Source organism: Monopterus albus, unplaced genomic scaffold (assembly GCF_001952655.1).
Source record: "Monopterus albus unplaced genomic scaffold, M_albus_1.0 scaffold19.1, whole genome shotgun sequence".
In the NCBI taxonomy this organism is placed as follows: domain Eukaryota; kingdom Metazoa; phylum Chordata; class Actinopteri; order Synbranchiformes; family Synbranchidae; genus Monopterus; species Monopterus albus.
The window spans coordinates 2,664,032-2,679,989 of NW_018127899.1; the positions used below are offsets into that span (position 1 = coordinate 2,664,032).

The following is a 15,958-nucleotide window of genomic DNA, read 5'->3' on the forward strand; positions in this document are numbered from 1 at the left end:
CTATGGGAAGTTCTGTCAAACTTCCAGGTCACTGCAGAAACCATTCCAGACATGAAATATTCATACAGCACACAACAGTCTGGCTGTTCATCAGAGCAGTGCTGGGTTCGTCTGAAAGACCGGCTGATGCTGATGAGTCCTGAATATGGATGAGAGGATGTGAAACGAAGCCAGACATAAAATCTTACTCATTCACTGCACAAAGAGTGTGTTTCATTACTGAACTCTGCACATTCCAGGCACTACAGAACGTGTTGTACTTTACAATGAACACTGTAGGCTGTTTATTCATACAGTTTTACTTAGTTCTGGTACATGGACTTTTTTAAACTTTCACACAGAGACTTTATGCCAGGGCTCTCCACACAACACATCGCCAGTGTGTACAGTGCCAGTGGTGAAGTTCTCAGAATTTTTATTTAAGTAAAAGTAACACTATCACAGTATAAAAATACTCTGTTACAAGTAAAGGTCCTGCATTCAGAATATTACTTAAGTAGAACCACAAAAGTATTGGCATCAAAATATACTTAATGTAGCCCACTCAAAGTAAAAGTACTCATCATGCAGAATAGCACACTTCAAATTAATATATTAAATTCCTGTAATGACTGTCACATTTAATGCTACAGCTGGTAAAGGTAGAGCTCATTTTACCGTTTAAATTTACACTTTGAAGTACTGCTGGGAATTGTGTGAATTTCCCACCAGGGATTAATACATTCAGTCAACTATATTGTATTTTGCACAGGTATTCTGATTCTGAAAAGTAACTAACGCTAGTAACTAAAGTTATTAAATAAATAAAGCTAGTGGAGTAAAAGTATTTGCTTCTAAAATGTACAGAAGTATGAAGAAACAGAAAATAAAATACTCGAGTAAAGTACAAATACCTCAAAATGTACTTATATACAATACTTGAGTAAATGTAGCCTACTTAGTTATATTACAAACCGGTATGCACCGTGAATGCATGGTACAAACGTTAAACAACACAACTTCACTCAGTAAACCTGCTCCGATTCCATCCAACCAAACACAGATGCCCCGCCCTCCACCTTCTTATTTGCCAATTACCTGCCAATCAAATGAGTTACGCTGCTGTGAGGTCTGTTTACGTCAATTATGCCGCTCAGGTAATTAATCTCAGGGTGAGGAGGAGGGACTTTTACAGCTGAGAGGAAAAAACTCAGGGCACAAAGACCCACAAAGGAATTATTCATTCACTGCAAACTACACACGACTCCTGCAGTGGACGGGTCTGTATCCGTGTTGGTAGTTGTGAGAAAGGAGCCGGTTTATTGCACAGTATGATCTGCAGCTTATTGTTTTCATTGTGGCAAACAGTAAAGCAGTGTGACATGTGAAGACACTTGGTCTGACTGGAAGTGATCGCCACAGCTGTTCTGTAACCGCTGGGCCCCACACTCCCTTTGTTATTAGATGTGCAGCCAGTCCTGCCTACTTTGTAAGAAGGCCTGTTTGGTGTCGATTGTTGGAAGGAAAATCTAACTTTGAAGGTCTTTAATGGTTGTCGCTTGTTTCGATGTGTCACCTTTCAAAGAACCAAGAAACACGACGGAGTGAATAAGTTGTGGCAGGATGCGTCTGTCAGTGAAACCATAATTACAACAGGCTGAAGTGGGAAGGAAACGGACTCTGTCTCCTTCTGCCGGACAAAAGCCTCCAGTGCAGCTCAGACTTTTTCTCAGGTAAACCCTCCCTATCGTACAGTACCAGCTCTTTTTAAAAATTAACTGTCACAGCCTCTTACAATGTGTGAAAATGTCCTTTATTCCCTCCCCATATCAAGGTTAGGGTTGAATAATTGGGATCCCTTTATTAGAAAGTGTATTAGTCCCTCTGGGGTCTCATATAAGGAACACTATATAAAATTTAAACCCTATTTTAGGATATATTGTGCTCACATGGGAGATCTTCCTAAAGATAAAGTAGCTGTCTATGATGAGGAGCTTAACACCAGGCTGAAAAGCAGCGTTTCACAGCCTCCTCCTCCTCTAGCAGGTTAATTCAGCCATGACTATAACTAAATGAATGAGACTAAGAAAATATTTTAAAAATTTTTTATCTTTTAAAATATCTTTAATGAAGACGAGTAAAACCAGTTAAAAATAACACCATAGCAGGGAATTGTCATATTGCGTGCACCCACATATCCTGCAACATATGCATCATGTTTGTTTTTAATTTTATATTTACATCATAATATACTTCAGACAGTAGCATCACCACCAGCAGGAGGGGACAAGGCGTGTTCATGGACGACGTTGAGTGTCAGGACTGACCTGCACGGCTCCTCGCTGTAGCACATGCAGTCAAAGTTACGGTCGAACCAGTCAATGTCATCCTGTGAGAGGCCGCCTCTCACAGTCAGTGGGCGGCCATGGCGGTGCCGTCGGATCCGGTAACGGCACGGGTTGAGGTGGAGGAAGACATCGTCATTCCAGCGCTTCCTCACGCAGCGACCTTGGCCCTGGCAGAGCGCCTTACTGCAGAGCTGCGTTGCCGTGGAGACATTCAGGATGTATGGGTTCATGACTTGTTCCAGGTGGCGTCCTGCACCAAAGCAGGAGTCCTAGGGAATTGTGGGATATTAAGTCACTTTGTGGTTGTTAAATAATGTTGTAAACAGAAGTAGAAGTTTAAAACCTTCCCAGAGAACCCCATAGGCACATCCCAAGGCTCCTATATACTGTATATCCAGTTTTCCTTCACTTAGTCCCATCCACGCAAGATGTGAGGAAACAGTGAAGGAGAGAGGAATAAAGAAAACATCTTTAGAGATGATCCTTCATCTTAAGTATCCGATCACCAGCTGATTTCCAGTAAAGCGGCATGTTGGTTCACAAAACTCTTCCACAAAGGATGGACTTCTGTATCCTCAGTCATGGCTCCTCCAGGCAGCCTCCTCACTTCTCAGAGGAGATACTTGGGATGTCTTCGATTGGCTCGGAAGGTGTTCTGGTTGTGCCAGGATTGAGGAGAGAGGTACGATCATATAAGAGACTTGGGATGTACCCCAGAATATTTTCCCTTTATACCTCTAAATCTGTGAGGTTCATGTCTCCCCAGGAAACCACGCCAGCAGCACCAAGAGCAGCAGCTTCTCCGATGGTGTTGACCAGATCAAACTGCAAAATGACACAGTAAATTATCGATCAGAAACAAGCACCATCTCATGCAGTGACATGCAGGTGATAATGCACTGAGGAGAGGAACAAAGGAAATGGTCTTGTACTTGTGTAGCGCTGTTCTACGCATTGCAGCACACAAAGAGCTTTCACACTATTTGGCCATTTACCCATTCACATTCACACACCAGTGACTTCACCGGGAGCAGCTGGGGCTTCAGTGTCTTGTTCAAGGAGACTGACAGGAGAAGCTGGGAATTGAACCGCAAACTTTTTGGTTAGGAGACAACCCGCAGCCTCTCAGCTAGGTCTAAATCCCTCTCCATGTTTTAAAATGTGTCTGCAGTCAGTTTAACCCATGGTGAGCCAATCAGAAATTAGTATTTTCTGTGGCCTTAGTTTGATGTTACATCAGTATACATTGTGCCTAGTTTCTTGTGTACCAGCATGTCTGACCTCTGACATATAGTCATTGGTGCTGTCTTTGTACAAGGGGCGGATGTAGGCATAGACTGGGATGGAGTAGGAGCTGTTGGGGAGTGTCGACACCCTCATGGCCTCCTGGATGCGATGGCGGACAAACAGCCGGGCCTGCTGAGAGTCTCTGAGCAACATCTCCACGTAAATAGATGGAAAGAGGACAGTGGACTGTTTGCACTCGTCATTCCTGTCCTTCTCAGTGGTGGGACACTCTCCAGTGAAGCCCACCATGTCCTGTTTGTACTCGTAGTTGTAGCACTCAGGGTACAGGTAGTAACCCCAGAGTTTGTGGGGCCTCAGTTTTTTCCCAATGTGGATGGAGCGGAGGAAGTACGCCTTGGCTGCGTGTTCAAACATGATCTTTGCCCGCTCCTCTGCCTCCTCGTTAGACAAGGTTGCACTCTTCTTCTTGACCATTTCGATGGAAATTTGTTGATATACGTTTTTGGTTCCCCAGTTTCGGACCCACTGCGGCCTCCACTCCTCAAGGTCGAGCACAGCAAGGCCCGGCTGGTCAACAGGGATGTAGTACTTGATGTCATCCTCGGCCAACTCATGGTGCTCCTGTAAGTCTATCAGCTGTGGCAGACCCTCATCGTATATCTCACCAGTGTTTTCGTCCACATAGGGGAAGATGCCAAAGCGGTCAGTGTAGAATATGGAGATGCTCTGGTTGGTTGCCGTTTTTAGCGTGCTGCTGACATAGTGGAAGTAGGAGAGGTCGAGAGGCATGCCGAAGCGGCTCTCGCACAGCTCGGTCGGAGCATTCCACATGAACAGGAAGGGGTGGCCAGGGCGCAATGGAGGGGGTGTCCTCGGTAAAGCCTGGCCAGAGGTCACTAGGGTCAACACTGAGATGAAAATGGAGACATGCAGTTTGACTGGGTTCATTTTGAATCAGTAACTTGATCTGTGAGGGGAAAAAAAAGCAAAGTCAGGAAGGTTTAGAGGCTAGAATGAGTTGCTGCAGCTCAGAAGTGAATAGACTGTCAGAATTTCAGAGCTGTAGCTTTCAAACTACTTTTACTCTTTTTGTCCCTTTTTGTCTTTTGAAAATGACAAATTTCACCAAATGGATATCACATAAATAAAAAACATGTTTTTGGCACATCCAGAAGTTTACAGACACAAATGTTCAAAATATCTACTGTACAGTATGTTAAAACTATTACAGATATAAATCAGAATTTAGACACTCTTAACCCCTTAAATGTCAGTGAGTACAATACTGTCTTATAGCCAAGATTATAACATGCTGAGTAGTCAAAATATACATGCTAAACATTAGTATGTTAGCATAGTGACTGAGCATGTTAGCTGCTAGCATGGTTGTTTCTATAGTGGGAAACCATCAAAAGTAAGATGCTTTTTTTCTGATTTGTAGGATTGAAGTATTAGGTGTAATGCTAACAAAAGGCCTCACACCTGCTCAGCAGCTTACCTGGTTTAATAAAGAAATAGTCGATGTCCAAAGTGTTAGAAGGAAATCAGCAGGCCCCAAACTGATTGTTACTGTGAGATGTTTTCTTCCTAATTTAAAAGTTGCATTCTGACATCTTCACAACCACCAGAATTTTACATTTCTTTTTTCAATTAAAACCACATCTCAGATTTTCCCATTATGTCAGAAAATGTTACTTTTAAAGAGTGATGAAACCTTCAAACTCTCTTTGAAGCAGCTTTATTAAAAACTGCAACAGAGGATTCAGGGGCCAGTGACCGCAGGAGGTGTTGCCTTATGGCTCCATATGTGACAAAAGCCTGAAGCTAAATGTGATATGTTAATTATTCATCTCATTATTTCCACCTGTGGTTTTCCCACTGTGACACATCAAAGGTTACACCTGCCTGTTGAACCATCACATTCTGTGACTGAAACAAGACTTTTGTCACGGTTCTCTGCAGGTATCGCTCAGATTTGATCAGCACCGTTATTCTTAACAGTTCTGCCATCAGTTCCTTATGATTAATGATTAGTCTTTATATTTTATTAATAACAGTATTCTGTCTAGAGCAGCAATGCGCTGAAACCATAGAGGGATTATGAGACCATGAGCACAAACAAGTAAAAGGCCCTACCTCTCCTACACTTCTAGGCAGTGTTGCCAACTAAGTTCTGTGGAAAGTAGCTGAAGCTGGCTCTATTTGTGAGCGTGTTGTACAGAAGAAGGCCGCATAAATATATTTAAGTTGAATTAATATGTTCACAGAAAACACTGGCAGAATTTGCTGTAGGTAAACAGAAAACTTTTTAAAGTTTTCTGCTATTATTTTTACATAAATGCACTGGTCTAAAGTTTTGTTTTTCACAAAGTGAACACTGCTTGAGATTATCTTATAACAATAAAATGCACAACAACTTGTCAGAATTTTAAACTTCCTTCTTCTTCTTCAGCTATTTTTTTTAATGGCGGTTGGCAACCAGCTTTAGGTCCATTACCGCCACCTTCCAGACTGGAGTGTGGCTCACAACGGCCCCTACCTACCACCATACAAAAATAACCTCACTCAGTTCACCTTACATTTTAAACTTCCTGATTGTTGTAATCAGTTTTAATCAGCAGGCCCCAGGGGAAATGACGTTGCCAACTCCTGCACATTTGGCAGTGGTCCTTTGCTCAAGTACTTCCTGTTTGCTCATGTGCGTTTTCATGTACACTGCCATCTAGAGGTTGGGGTGCCAGACTCCAGTACTGTGCTCCTAAGCATTCACCTCACTTATTCTTATTGCACTATACTTGTTTCTTAAGGGGTGAAGGCGTCGAGCAGATCCGTTTCCGTATTTATAATAAATGATATTATAAATACATATTATAGATGTGCACAACACCCAGTGAACACAATGTAATCTTTTTTTTTTTTAAGTTTCGCTTGTCCTGCGCAAGCGCGTCCCAGGGTATAACAAGCGCAGTGCACGAGCATTGTGCACGCACCTAGACAGGCGCGCAGCATAACACGCTCAAAATTTACCTGGACACACCCCATTTTCATCTGGACGCACCTGTCGGCGCGAAGTCCACAAACTGCTGCTCGATGCACGTGTCATGAAAACGGTAAATGCGCAGGTAAGAACTTGGGAAACATAGACGCTCTGCCTGCCACGCGTTTGTTGCAAGACGAGGGCGCAAACTCTCCTTTATACTCGATTACTTTAATTTGGCAAATACAGTGAAACTACTTACTGTAGTTTCAAGAGAAAACAAGCCAAAAAGTGAAGCAAAAGCTTTTATTAGACCACCTGTATAGTTTCAGTACAAACATATCATTGTCTGATTTGAAAACTACACTTAATGATGTAAAATGATTTTTTTCCCCAGTATTTTTAAAAATAAAGCTTTGTGATGTACGTATTGTAAAGGAGGGCATAATGTTATCAGATCATCAGCAGTAGCCTAGTTTCATTGCATTAATAACCACATAATCAGCTGCGGGCTCACACTGCTGGGAACGCTGTCCTCGCAGGTTAAACCCAGATGCTTCTGATCTTGGTTGGATGCACCAGTTTGGGTGAACAGCTCCGTCCTGCGTAGCACTGACAGGTGAAGTTTTGGGCCCAGGCGTCGATGTCGGCGGCGGTGGGAAGACCGACCGCTACGTACTTCCGGTTGGCCCGCATGATGCTGAAGTAGGTGGGGTTCAGGTGCAGGTAGATGGCAGAGTCATAGTTCTTCCTGACGCAGCGGCCTTTCCCCTGGCACAACAGCTCGCTGCAGAGCATGGCGGCCGCCGTCACGTTGGCGATGTATGGGTTGAAGGTGGACGTCAGGTACTCGGACAGAGCCTGACAGGCAGCCTGCAGGGGGACAGTGGGGTTTACAGGTGAGACGCAGGTGTATCAGGAAATAAAGAAAAGCTCTGTTAGTGTAGTGTAAAACGAATGTATAGTTGGAAGAGAGCTGGTTTTCCTCCTTAGAAAACACCAGTTTTGTTTTTTGCCATTAAGTTTTTTGGGGTTTTTCTTTATCCAGTTCTAGGCTCTAAGAACAGAAGAGCCTGTGCTGTACAGATTTTAATGCCCCTTGAGGCAAATTAGTTATTTGTGAGATTGGGCTATATAAATAAAAAGTGTCTGTACGTTATCTGCTCTGCAAATGTCCCACGCTTTTAATTTGAGAGAAAAAAATCCATACACAGAGAAAAATGCCTATTTTATATTTTACTTGTTTAGAATGAGTCATATTATGAGCAGTTTTTAATGCCTAACTGCACAGTCCAGTTAGTGCTGACATTCAGTCTGTGCTAAAAAGTCAAATTTAAAAAAGGACATGTCTGATATACTTTTTCCTTCTTTTCAGTTAAAGAACTGAATTTGAACAGTCAGATGAAGCTGAAACAGTTCCTTCCTACATCTGTCAGCACAGATAAACACTTGAGGCAGCTTCCTCCAAAAAGAGGAAACAAAGGTGGTTTGGTTGTTTGTATTTTTGCTGATTCAGGCCTGGTCATCTGTGAAGAGCGTTACAGTATTTCACCATGGCTTAAGAGACACGTCCTCAAGTTCATGATGGTTTCCGGTTTCCCACTGTTTTATCTCAGCCAGTATCCACAGAAGAAATGACGACGGCACTTCTTAAACATATACGGTGCTGTGTGGTTTAAGATAGAATTGAACAGACTGTCCTTTAGTGACTGTGAGCAGACCAGTCCAACCAGTGAATAGAAAGAAAAGTGTGGTCACCTTGTTGTTGTAGTCTTTGGTTCCTCCCCACATGACGACTCCTGACGCTCCCAGAGCTGCAGACTCTCCTACAGTGCTCACCAGGTCTGCCTGAAACAGAACCAGACACGCGGAGGTAGAATACTTCCCTAACAAACACAAATACTCGTCACATTTTTTTACATAGATTTCCTTTCTTCAAGCTATTTCAATTAGAAATCAACCTTTAGAGGTGTGAAACTTGCTGCTGATACATAATCATTTAATTACTCTTGTAATTAAATGTTTAATTCTAAGACTAGTTCTCAGGTTTGAATCCCACACGGAGCACAGAAGAATGTAATGCAGCTTATACAGAATAAGGATTTGTATGTATTTAGCGTATGTTAAATATTATTAACATGCATTTATGCCACTTTGGACCACTTGCCATAAATATGGGAACTCGGGCTGTGCCATATAATTGCTGCCAGGCCTGGATGAGATGATGTCAGTCAGCTTTTAGACATAACTCTTGATTTATATTTCATCTGCTGAGGAAGTCTCTGACATGTGGTTATTTTTGTCAAGGTCAAGAATGAACCTTGATGTTCAATGTCAGCATTACTTTGTCTTTCCACTTTTGATTTTCAGGCAGCACATGAATGCAGAGCTGTCATGCAGCCAGCTTGAAAGTCTTAGATGGACCTGAATGTTCCAGCAGGGAAGCACCTGTGGACACAGTCTGCTGCCAACTGAATCACCAAAGTTAAGGTCAGTTCACAGTAACTCCTAAGTGGCCAAACAGACCCACCTGGCTCTGGAACTGCCTCGTCTGGTCCCGGTACAGTGGTCTGGAGTAGACGTAGATTGGCACCGTGTATGGACGTTTAGGTAGTGCCGCCACCCTCAGCGCTTCCTGGATACGATTGCGGACATAAAGTGCAGCACGGGGGGAGTTCCTCAGAGTCAGGTGAAGGTAGACAGAGGGGAAGAGGGCGGTGCTGTGCTCCCACAGCCACAGCATCTGGTTGTTCTGCTTCTGGATCTTCTCAGAGCACTTACCCGTGTAGCTGGGCTTGTCCCAGCCGTAGTTGTAGCAGTCGGGGAACAGATAGAAGCCCCAGCGGCGGCTTGGGCGCTCACCGATACCAAGGCTGATGGTTCTCTCCATGAAGCGCCGGCTGGCACTCTGGAACTGGCTCCTTGCCAGTTTGGAAATTTGCTTAAAGGATAAAAATGGGGCTATTTCTAGGGCATGAGAGATGGACAGTTTCTGATAAATACGTTTCGATCCCCAGTTCTGGTCCCACAAGGGGCGCCAGGACTCCCAGTCGATGACAGCCAGACCAGGAGAGGAATCCTGGGAGATGTAGTGATCAATCTGACTTTGGGCCTTGGCCAGATGTTCCGTCAGGTTGCCATTTTGGGGCACTCCACCTTTGTAGCGCTTGCGCTTGATGATGTCGACTTTAGGGTAGAGACCGAGGCGGTCCTCGTAGAAGATGGTGAGGAACTGACCGGATGTGGCTTTGGGTGTGGTCACTGCTTGGAAGGCTGCGGTGTCCAGCGGAATATGAAGCTGTTGGCAGCGGTCGGTGGGGGCGTTCCATATGGCCACGAAGGGGTGGTCATGGATCAGCGGCGGCTCAGTAGGTGGCAGGGTGAGCACGGTGGCGATACAGAGGGCGACATAGAACAGAAAGGGTGAGGCCATCATGATAGCTCTGGACAAAGAGAAGAAAGACAACAACAACTTAGTCCCAATGTAATCCCAGACACCTTCACCCTGTGCGCTCCACCTCTAAGTTCATAAGGAGAACTCACCATATGAGTGCTCCCTTTCTAAGATATGAAACAAACATACAGATGGTGAAGGATGAGAGGAAACTCCAGACTGAGTGGAGACCCAGTGGGGTCACTGATCAATCAGCTGATCACCGTCCTGATGATCTGATTGATTTGTTTATCCCCAGAATGTCAGACACTGGTAAGATGTCCCACTGTGACTCTCCAGAGCCAAAGGTGGCGTCTCCACATGTCTTGTTGTGTCCAACCAGCAGATCCACAGAGACTCAGCTGATTCTCATGTCTGACAAAGAAAAGCATCAGCTCCTCACATTAAAGAAGGTGGAACCAGAACATGTCGGTGACTGTTGCTTCTAAATAGCTGAGGTTCATTTTCTACCAGTGAACTGACTCCTGGCTGCAGCTCTAGGTCACTGAATGGCTTCATGAGGACGACACAGCTGGTCTGACACAGCTGGTCGGACACAGCGGGTTGAACATAGTGAGGGGATCTGGTTTGTAAGGAGGATGTGTCTTCCTCCGACAAAGGAGACCTGACGCTGCTCTGGAGACTCGGCCCTGATGAGGCCCTGCTGGGTGGTGGTCTGTTCATTTCAGTTGTCACCTGTCTTGTTTATTCCTAAACTGTACAGGGTTTTCTTTTTTGGTTGCTCAGTGAGCCTTTACTCTTATACAAATAATTTAATCCAGTTTGTTGGTAGATAATACACAACTTTACTGGCAAACCTGCATGTTTATACTCTGCACCCTGGGTTTTTAATAAATGATGCCTTTACATCAGGCATTCAAACACCACATTTAAAGGATTTTCATTGCACAGGGGAACGCGGCTGCTTTAGACGGACTCTTTCTACTCCTCATGCCCCGGTGTGTTTGTACTGTGTGTAACTGATGTTAATTAATTTAGTGTAATTTTTATGTGACTGTGGCTATGTCCGAAATCCCACCCTCAGTCACTACTCCTTGTATAAGTTGAGTAATAGTGAACAGTAAATTGAAAGTTGGACGCTCACTATTCTTTTGTGCCATCACTAACACCTGTAGAGCTGCTCGACTGTAATTTTACCACCGATAAAACATTGCGCTGTAGGATTTTTAGTAGAAAGTAATGTCCATACCTTCTACACAGCTGTCTAGAGCTTTCGCTGCTTTTGAGTGCACTGTGTAGAGGATAGACTGAGCATCGGGACACCGCTACAGAATGGCCAACACACAGCATATCAGGCCTTCGAACGCCAAGTTTGGTGAGCGGTGAATGATTTCAGATGCAGTCCATTTGTAATCTACTGCCATTTTGGTCTGTCTGTACAGCTCTCAGCTCTGTGAAGCCAAATCAAAAGTGTTGTAGAGACAAAATGCATGTAGCTAAATATTTAATAAACTCAAACTGCTTTTTATTTCCCACAGAAACAAGGTTTTTATCTCTAATTAAAATGTTGTAGCAGCAGTCGGCTGCTTCAGAAATGTGCAGAAACATTAAAACTGATGTTCACATGACCGAGTCCACATTATCACCATTATTTGCTTGACCTCACCAGAATGGTGATATTGAATTGTAAACAGTTATGCAGTATTTAAATCTTTTGCCATGGTATCATTGGTTCTTACCTGCTGCTGTCTTCAGTGGAGGACTGAAGTCTCTGTCTCTGAGCTTCTCTCTCTGTTTTCTGCTGCTTCATGTGTCGGAGGAAACCGTTTCTTCAGTCTCATTGATCGTTATCTGATCGACGCGCTGATGTTTGGCCTGGGCTCATCATTCAGTCAGTCAGATGAGGGTCCGGTGCCACGCTCAGGTGTATGCTGACAAAATTTTTATCACTTTTATGACATTTAAATTTAATTTACTAAGAGAATTAGACACAACAGAGAAAGAGAAGAACGCAGACAGCGAAGTCAATATAAAAAGTTTCAGGCATCGTAATGTAATATCAGTGTAATGAACATTTAAAGCATCAGCAGGAGGTAGAGAGGACAGTTTGAGCAGTGACAAAGAAGTAAGACACGTTGGGTAGATGAAAAAACTTAAGACCAAAACTACTAAGATGATGAAAAGCTCAGTTTCAAGGGGATTTATTCAAGTTTAATCCTACTTTCTTGACCGTGTATAAGCTGGTGTAGGTGACAGAACAATAGATACAGTTACATACATGTTGCACCATAAAAGCATTGTGTAATTATTTTCTTTTGCAGGTTGTGAAAGCTGCCATTGTAATGTTTTCTTGTGTCCATTCCCATAAGTAGCGTTTTAAATGTATTAAAGATAATGTGCGTGTTCACACTAGTCATCAGCTGCTAAAGCGAAAATGACCAGTGACACCGCATTATGTGTTAATGGTTAGGGTAAGCGTTATGTTACTTCGACATAGGAGTTTCTTTTGGTCGGGTATTTTCACTTGTGTTTACGTTGTGTTGGTGTGTGTAGGGTGCAGTTGCAGTGAACCACAGAATGTTGACCTTCTGCTTTTTGCACACAGCAACTTAAAGTCTGCCTTTGTTTGGTGTCAGTCATCTTGCAGGCCCTTGAGTTTCGTTAGCAAGCCTTAATCATTCACTTCTCATTTTAAATTATTAGTTGGATCAGTATTTATGTTTGGCTTGATTTAATTGAATATGCTTCTATTGTAAATATTTGGCATTTTAACAGTAATGAGAACCAGGTTTCTGACATTTTGATACTATGCAGATGAGTTTTCTTACCTGTTAAATTTCTGTGTCTTTGTGGGCATATGAGTGGGAACCCTCTTGTTTTGTTGCTGGTCAAATCAGGTAATATTCATTGTATCCTTTGGACGAAGGTGCAGAAACTTAACCTGAAACTATTTTGATTAGTGTTTTAAGTTTTTCAGCTGAAAACAACAGTTGGTGGTTCCAACTTTTTAAATGTATTTCCTGCACTTCCTTGTCTTAACATGACATAAATTAGAATATCTTTAGGTTTAATACTGTTGGTCAGACTAAACAAGACACTGGACAACATCACCTTAGACTGTATTGTTTTGGTCTCGTATAGTCAGAGTTTGATCAGTTACTTGATAATGAAAGTAATCGTTAGTTGCAGCCCTGCAGTAAGGTTTACCTGTACTGATGCCAACTGCACCTGCTGTGGCATCTTTACTATTTAATCCTAATGAGACTGTACTAATGAAGAGGTTCATAACTGACAGGTAAAGGGAACCCATCTGTTTTGGACATCATGGCGGTGGTGCGGCTCTGGCATTGGCACAGTTGCTGATCCACGACAGAGACTCGTTTGTTCTGAGCTTTTAATGACTGACCTTAGAAATGGAGATGAACCATTTTAAAAGTAAAAAGCATCTTAAGTTGTCCAGGAAAGACAGAGTTAATCAGGATGTTTTTTTTCCTCTATGTCACATATCAAATGTTTGCTATCAGTGATAGATGACTTGAGCAGCTCCTGAAGTTTAGGATCAAATTATGTGTTGGGCCACTGCTGCAGATGGCCATTATCTGTTTTACTTTGTTTTCTTTAGATGAATCAGTCTCAGGTTTTTAGATGTGTGCAGTGTTTCATGAGTCATTGTTGGTGAGAAAGCAGAGGCTGTAATCTCTCTGCCCTCAGCATTTGCTACAGATCCAGGTTTCCAGCTTTAGATGTGTAAAGACTCAGTGAATGACTTATTTATTTGAGGCTCATGTCTGTTTTCATCTCAGGTTATATTTTACTAAGAAGACAAAGTCTGCAGTCAAACTAGTGAGGCTCTAATGCCCATCATATGTGCTGTTCATATGTCTGTAAAGTGGAAGTTGTTTCTGTGGTGATCCACCATGGCGGCCAACAGTTCCCCTGAACTTCTCTTTGTGTGCACAAAAGAAAAAAACGACAGGTGTGCTGAAGAAAAGTCTTTACTTGCAGTGCATTTAAATTCAGGTAACGTTTTTCATCAGTTATAGTCATTTTTCCATGTTTGGTTACATTCAAGATAATAAAAATACAGTAAGTGCAGGACACAGGAACGTACTGCATCAAAATGGCTGTTGGAAGGAGACGAGGAGCAAAGTCGTCTCTTGTGCCAAAGTCATTCACTGTGTGTGCGCCTACACATGGAGCCATAGGCCACGTTCATGTCACAGACCTTAATGCTCAATTCGGATCTTTCTGTGTTGATGCTTCACGTTTGTAACTGACGGGTACTCTGCTCCGGTGTGAACGTCATCGAGCTCATAAACTGATCGTATTTACGTGACGTGAGCCACGTGCATGCAAGAATAACAGCTGAGCAAACTGCATCTGCTGATGAGAGCTGAAAGCTCCACAAAAAGTAACAGCAAACTGATGAATAGAATTTCTGGATAGACTTCTATTCAGTTTCATGTCAAGGCTGTCTCAGATACAAATAAGTGTAGTCAGAGACCTCGAATCTGTGCTCAGACGCAAGTCAGCTTTCTACTTCCAGTCATATTTTGCAGGAGATTAGATTACTCTTCATTTACTGCTCTGGATTTCAGCTTTGCCCCGAAATTGGAACCACCACCTTAAGTAGGCGATGAAGAACCAGAGTGAGCCAATGAGTCGTGTACTGAGATACACTATGTGCCTTATTTTACCTCCTGTTCAGTGTTTGTTCATACCAACAGTACTATACATCCGCTTCACAAAGAGCAGATGTTTGTCAGCCACAGAGATGAAATTAAATCAGAAACTGTGTTGATTTGTTTCCTCCTTAGTGAAATAACATCAACCTGTGTGAATATATACATACACGCTGAGAAACAGGCCTAATCCTCTACACTTCTAACAAGCTCAGCTAAAAGGGACGAACAGATGCATAATATTTAGACACAAAGCACTTACAGCTTGTACACGCTGCATCCTGGTGAGCTCTATAAGCAATGGTACAAAACAACAACCATTTCATATACAGTCACGTGAAAATCAACGTGTTTCATACCATCAGAAATAAAATAGCAGAAATTCTTTAAGGGCATTAAAAAAAAAAACGGCATCAGTGATTATATTCCTACATATTAGCACCCTTTGGTTTCCACAGAGGCCTGTTGTGTCTCCATCAAACAAGCTACAGGACCGTCCTACAGTGATTCAGGTTTTACTGTGATTCAACTGAAGCACAAAGCTTTTAGCTTATGTATTACAGTTGACAAAACTCCTGTGTGGTGTCATGTGCCACTACACTCCTTAGTCTTTTATACATCAAAGCTTTTCATTTACTGGCCACCAGTTTCTTCCTCCTCCACTCACCAGCAACGTCAGCTGTGTGTTCAGCTGAAGTTATTCTAATGGCCGCTCAGTGACGCCCAAAGAAACCTCAGACGGGTGTCGTATTGAAGAATAAACCAACATAAAGTGTCTTAGTGTATGTCACAAGCCTCTTAAAGCACCGTTGTTTCCTCATGTCCTAGTCCCACCCACGCGAGGAGAGAGGACTCGGGGGAAACACGTTAACGTCATGAGACATCCTTTGATTATTCATCTGAAGCATCCAGTCACCACCTGATGTCTGATAAAAAGTCAGTTCACAAAAGGCTTTCTGGATGGTGTATCATGTATCATGCCATGGTCACGTCTCCTCCAGCAGCCTCCTCGCTTCTCGGAGCTGATATGAGAGACTTGGAACATCCTCGGCCGTCAGTAGACCAGAATGAATTCCAGGTCGTGTGATGACGTAGGAAACATCTTATAAGGGACTTGAGATGAACCCTCAGTGAGGTGCTGGGCCACCCACATGCACCAGAACAGCTCCACCTTGACTCTCCAGGTCTCTGAACCCTCCTGGAGGGATGAACACCGTTCTTCCAACAGATGTTCCCTTATGTAGTGCTTTGATGACGGTGGTGGAGATGCTGTCTAACACGTCGCTCTTATCACCTCATCATACCATTTTTACCAGCAATAAGTTCAGCA

General features: G+C 43.1%; 3 protein-coding genes and 1 long non-coding RNA gene across 5 annotated transcripts in view; 1 reads left to right on the plus strand and 3 right to left on the minus strand.

Moving 5' to 3' along the window:
- Window positions 1-2,111: 2,111 nt before the first annotated feature.
- Window positions 2,112-5,370, minus strand: LOC109956407 (hyaluronidase PH-20-like). 2 transcript variants are annotated; one of them, XM_020593499.1, is made up of 4 exons: window positions 5,074-5,370; window positions 3,609-4,483; window positions 3,063-3,152; window positions 2,112-2,596 (listed from the first exon to the last, which is right to left on the minus strand). In XM_020593499.1, the coding sequence occupies exons 2-4, from the start codon at window positions 4,404-4,406 to the stop codon at window positions 2,234-2,236; spliced, it is 1,251 nt and encodes a 416-aa protein (XP_020449155.1). In that variant the 5' UTR covers window positions 4,407-4,483; window positions 5,074-5,370; the 3' UTR covers window positions 2,112-2,233. The 2 variants fall into 2 exon arrangements, with proteins under 2 accessions (XP_020449155.1, XP_020449154.1); XM_020593498.1 differs by having other exon boundaries at window positions 3,609-4,542; window positions 5,074-5,369.
- A 1,579-nt stretch (window positions 5,371-6,949) lies between these two features.
- Window positions 6,950-11,712, minus strand: LOC109956408 (hyaluronidase PH-20-like). The gene is made up of 4 exons (XM_020593500.1): window positions 11,686-11,712; window positions 9,083-9,995; window positions 8,311-8,400; window positions 6,950-7,425 (listed from the first exon to the last, which is right to left on the minus strand). The coding sequence occupies exons 2-4, from the start codon at window positions 9,986-9,988 to the stop codon at window positions 7,096-7,098; spliced, it is 1,326 nt and encodes a 441-aa protein (XP_020449156.1). The 5' UTR covers window positions 9,989-9,995; window positions 11,686-11,712; the 3' UTR covers window positions 6,950-7,095.
- Window positions 7,168-8,114, plus strand: LOC109956413 (uncharacterized). The gene is made up of 3 exons (XR_002274401.1): window positions 7,168-7,257; window positions 7,336-7,451; window positions 7,928-8,114. It is a non-coding gene; the product is annotated as an uncharacterized LOC109956413 (long non-coding RNA).
- A 3,102-nt stretch (window positions 11,713-14,814) lies between the features above and the next one.
- The window catches only part of hyal4 (hyaluronidase 4), a 5,563-nt gene continuing 4,419 nt past the window's right edge, over window positions 14,815-15,958 (minus strand). Inside the window, 1 exon segment of the mRNA XM_020593371.1 lies at window positions 14,815-14,843. Within this exon segment, the coding sequence (XP_020449027.1) occupies window positions 14,815-14,843 (29 nt within the window).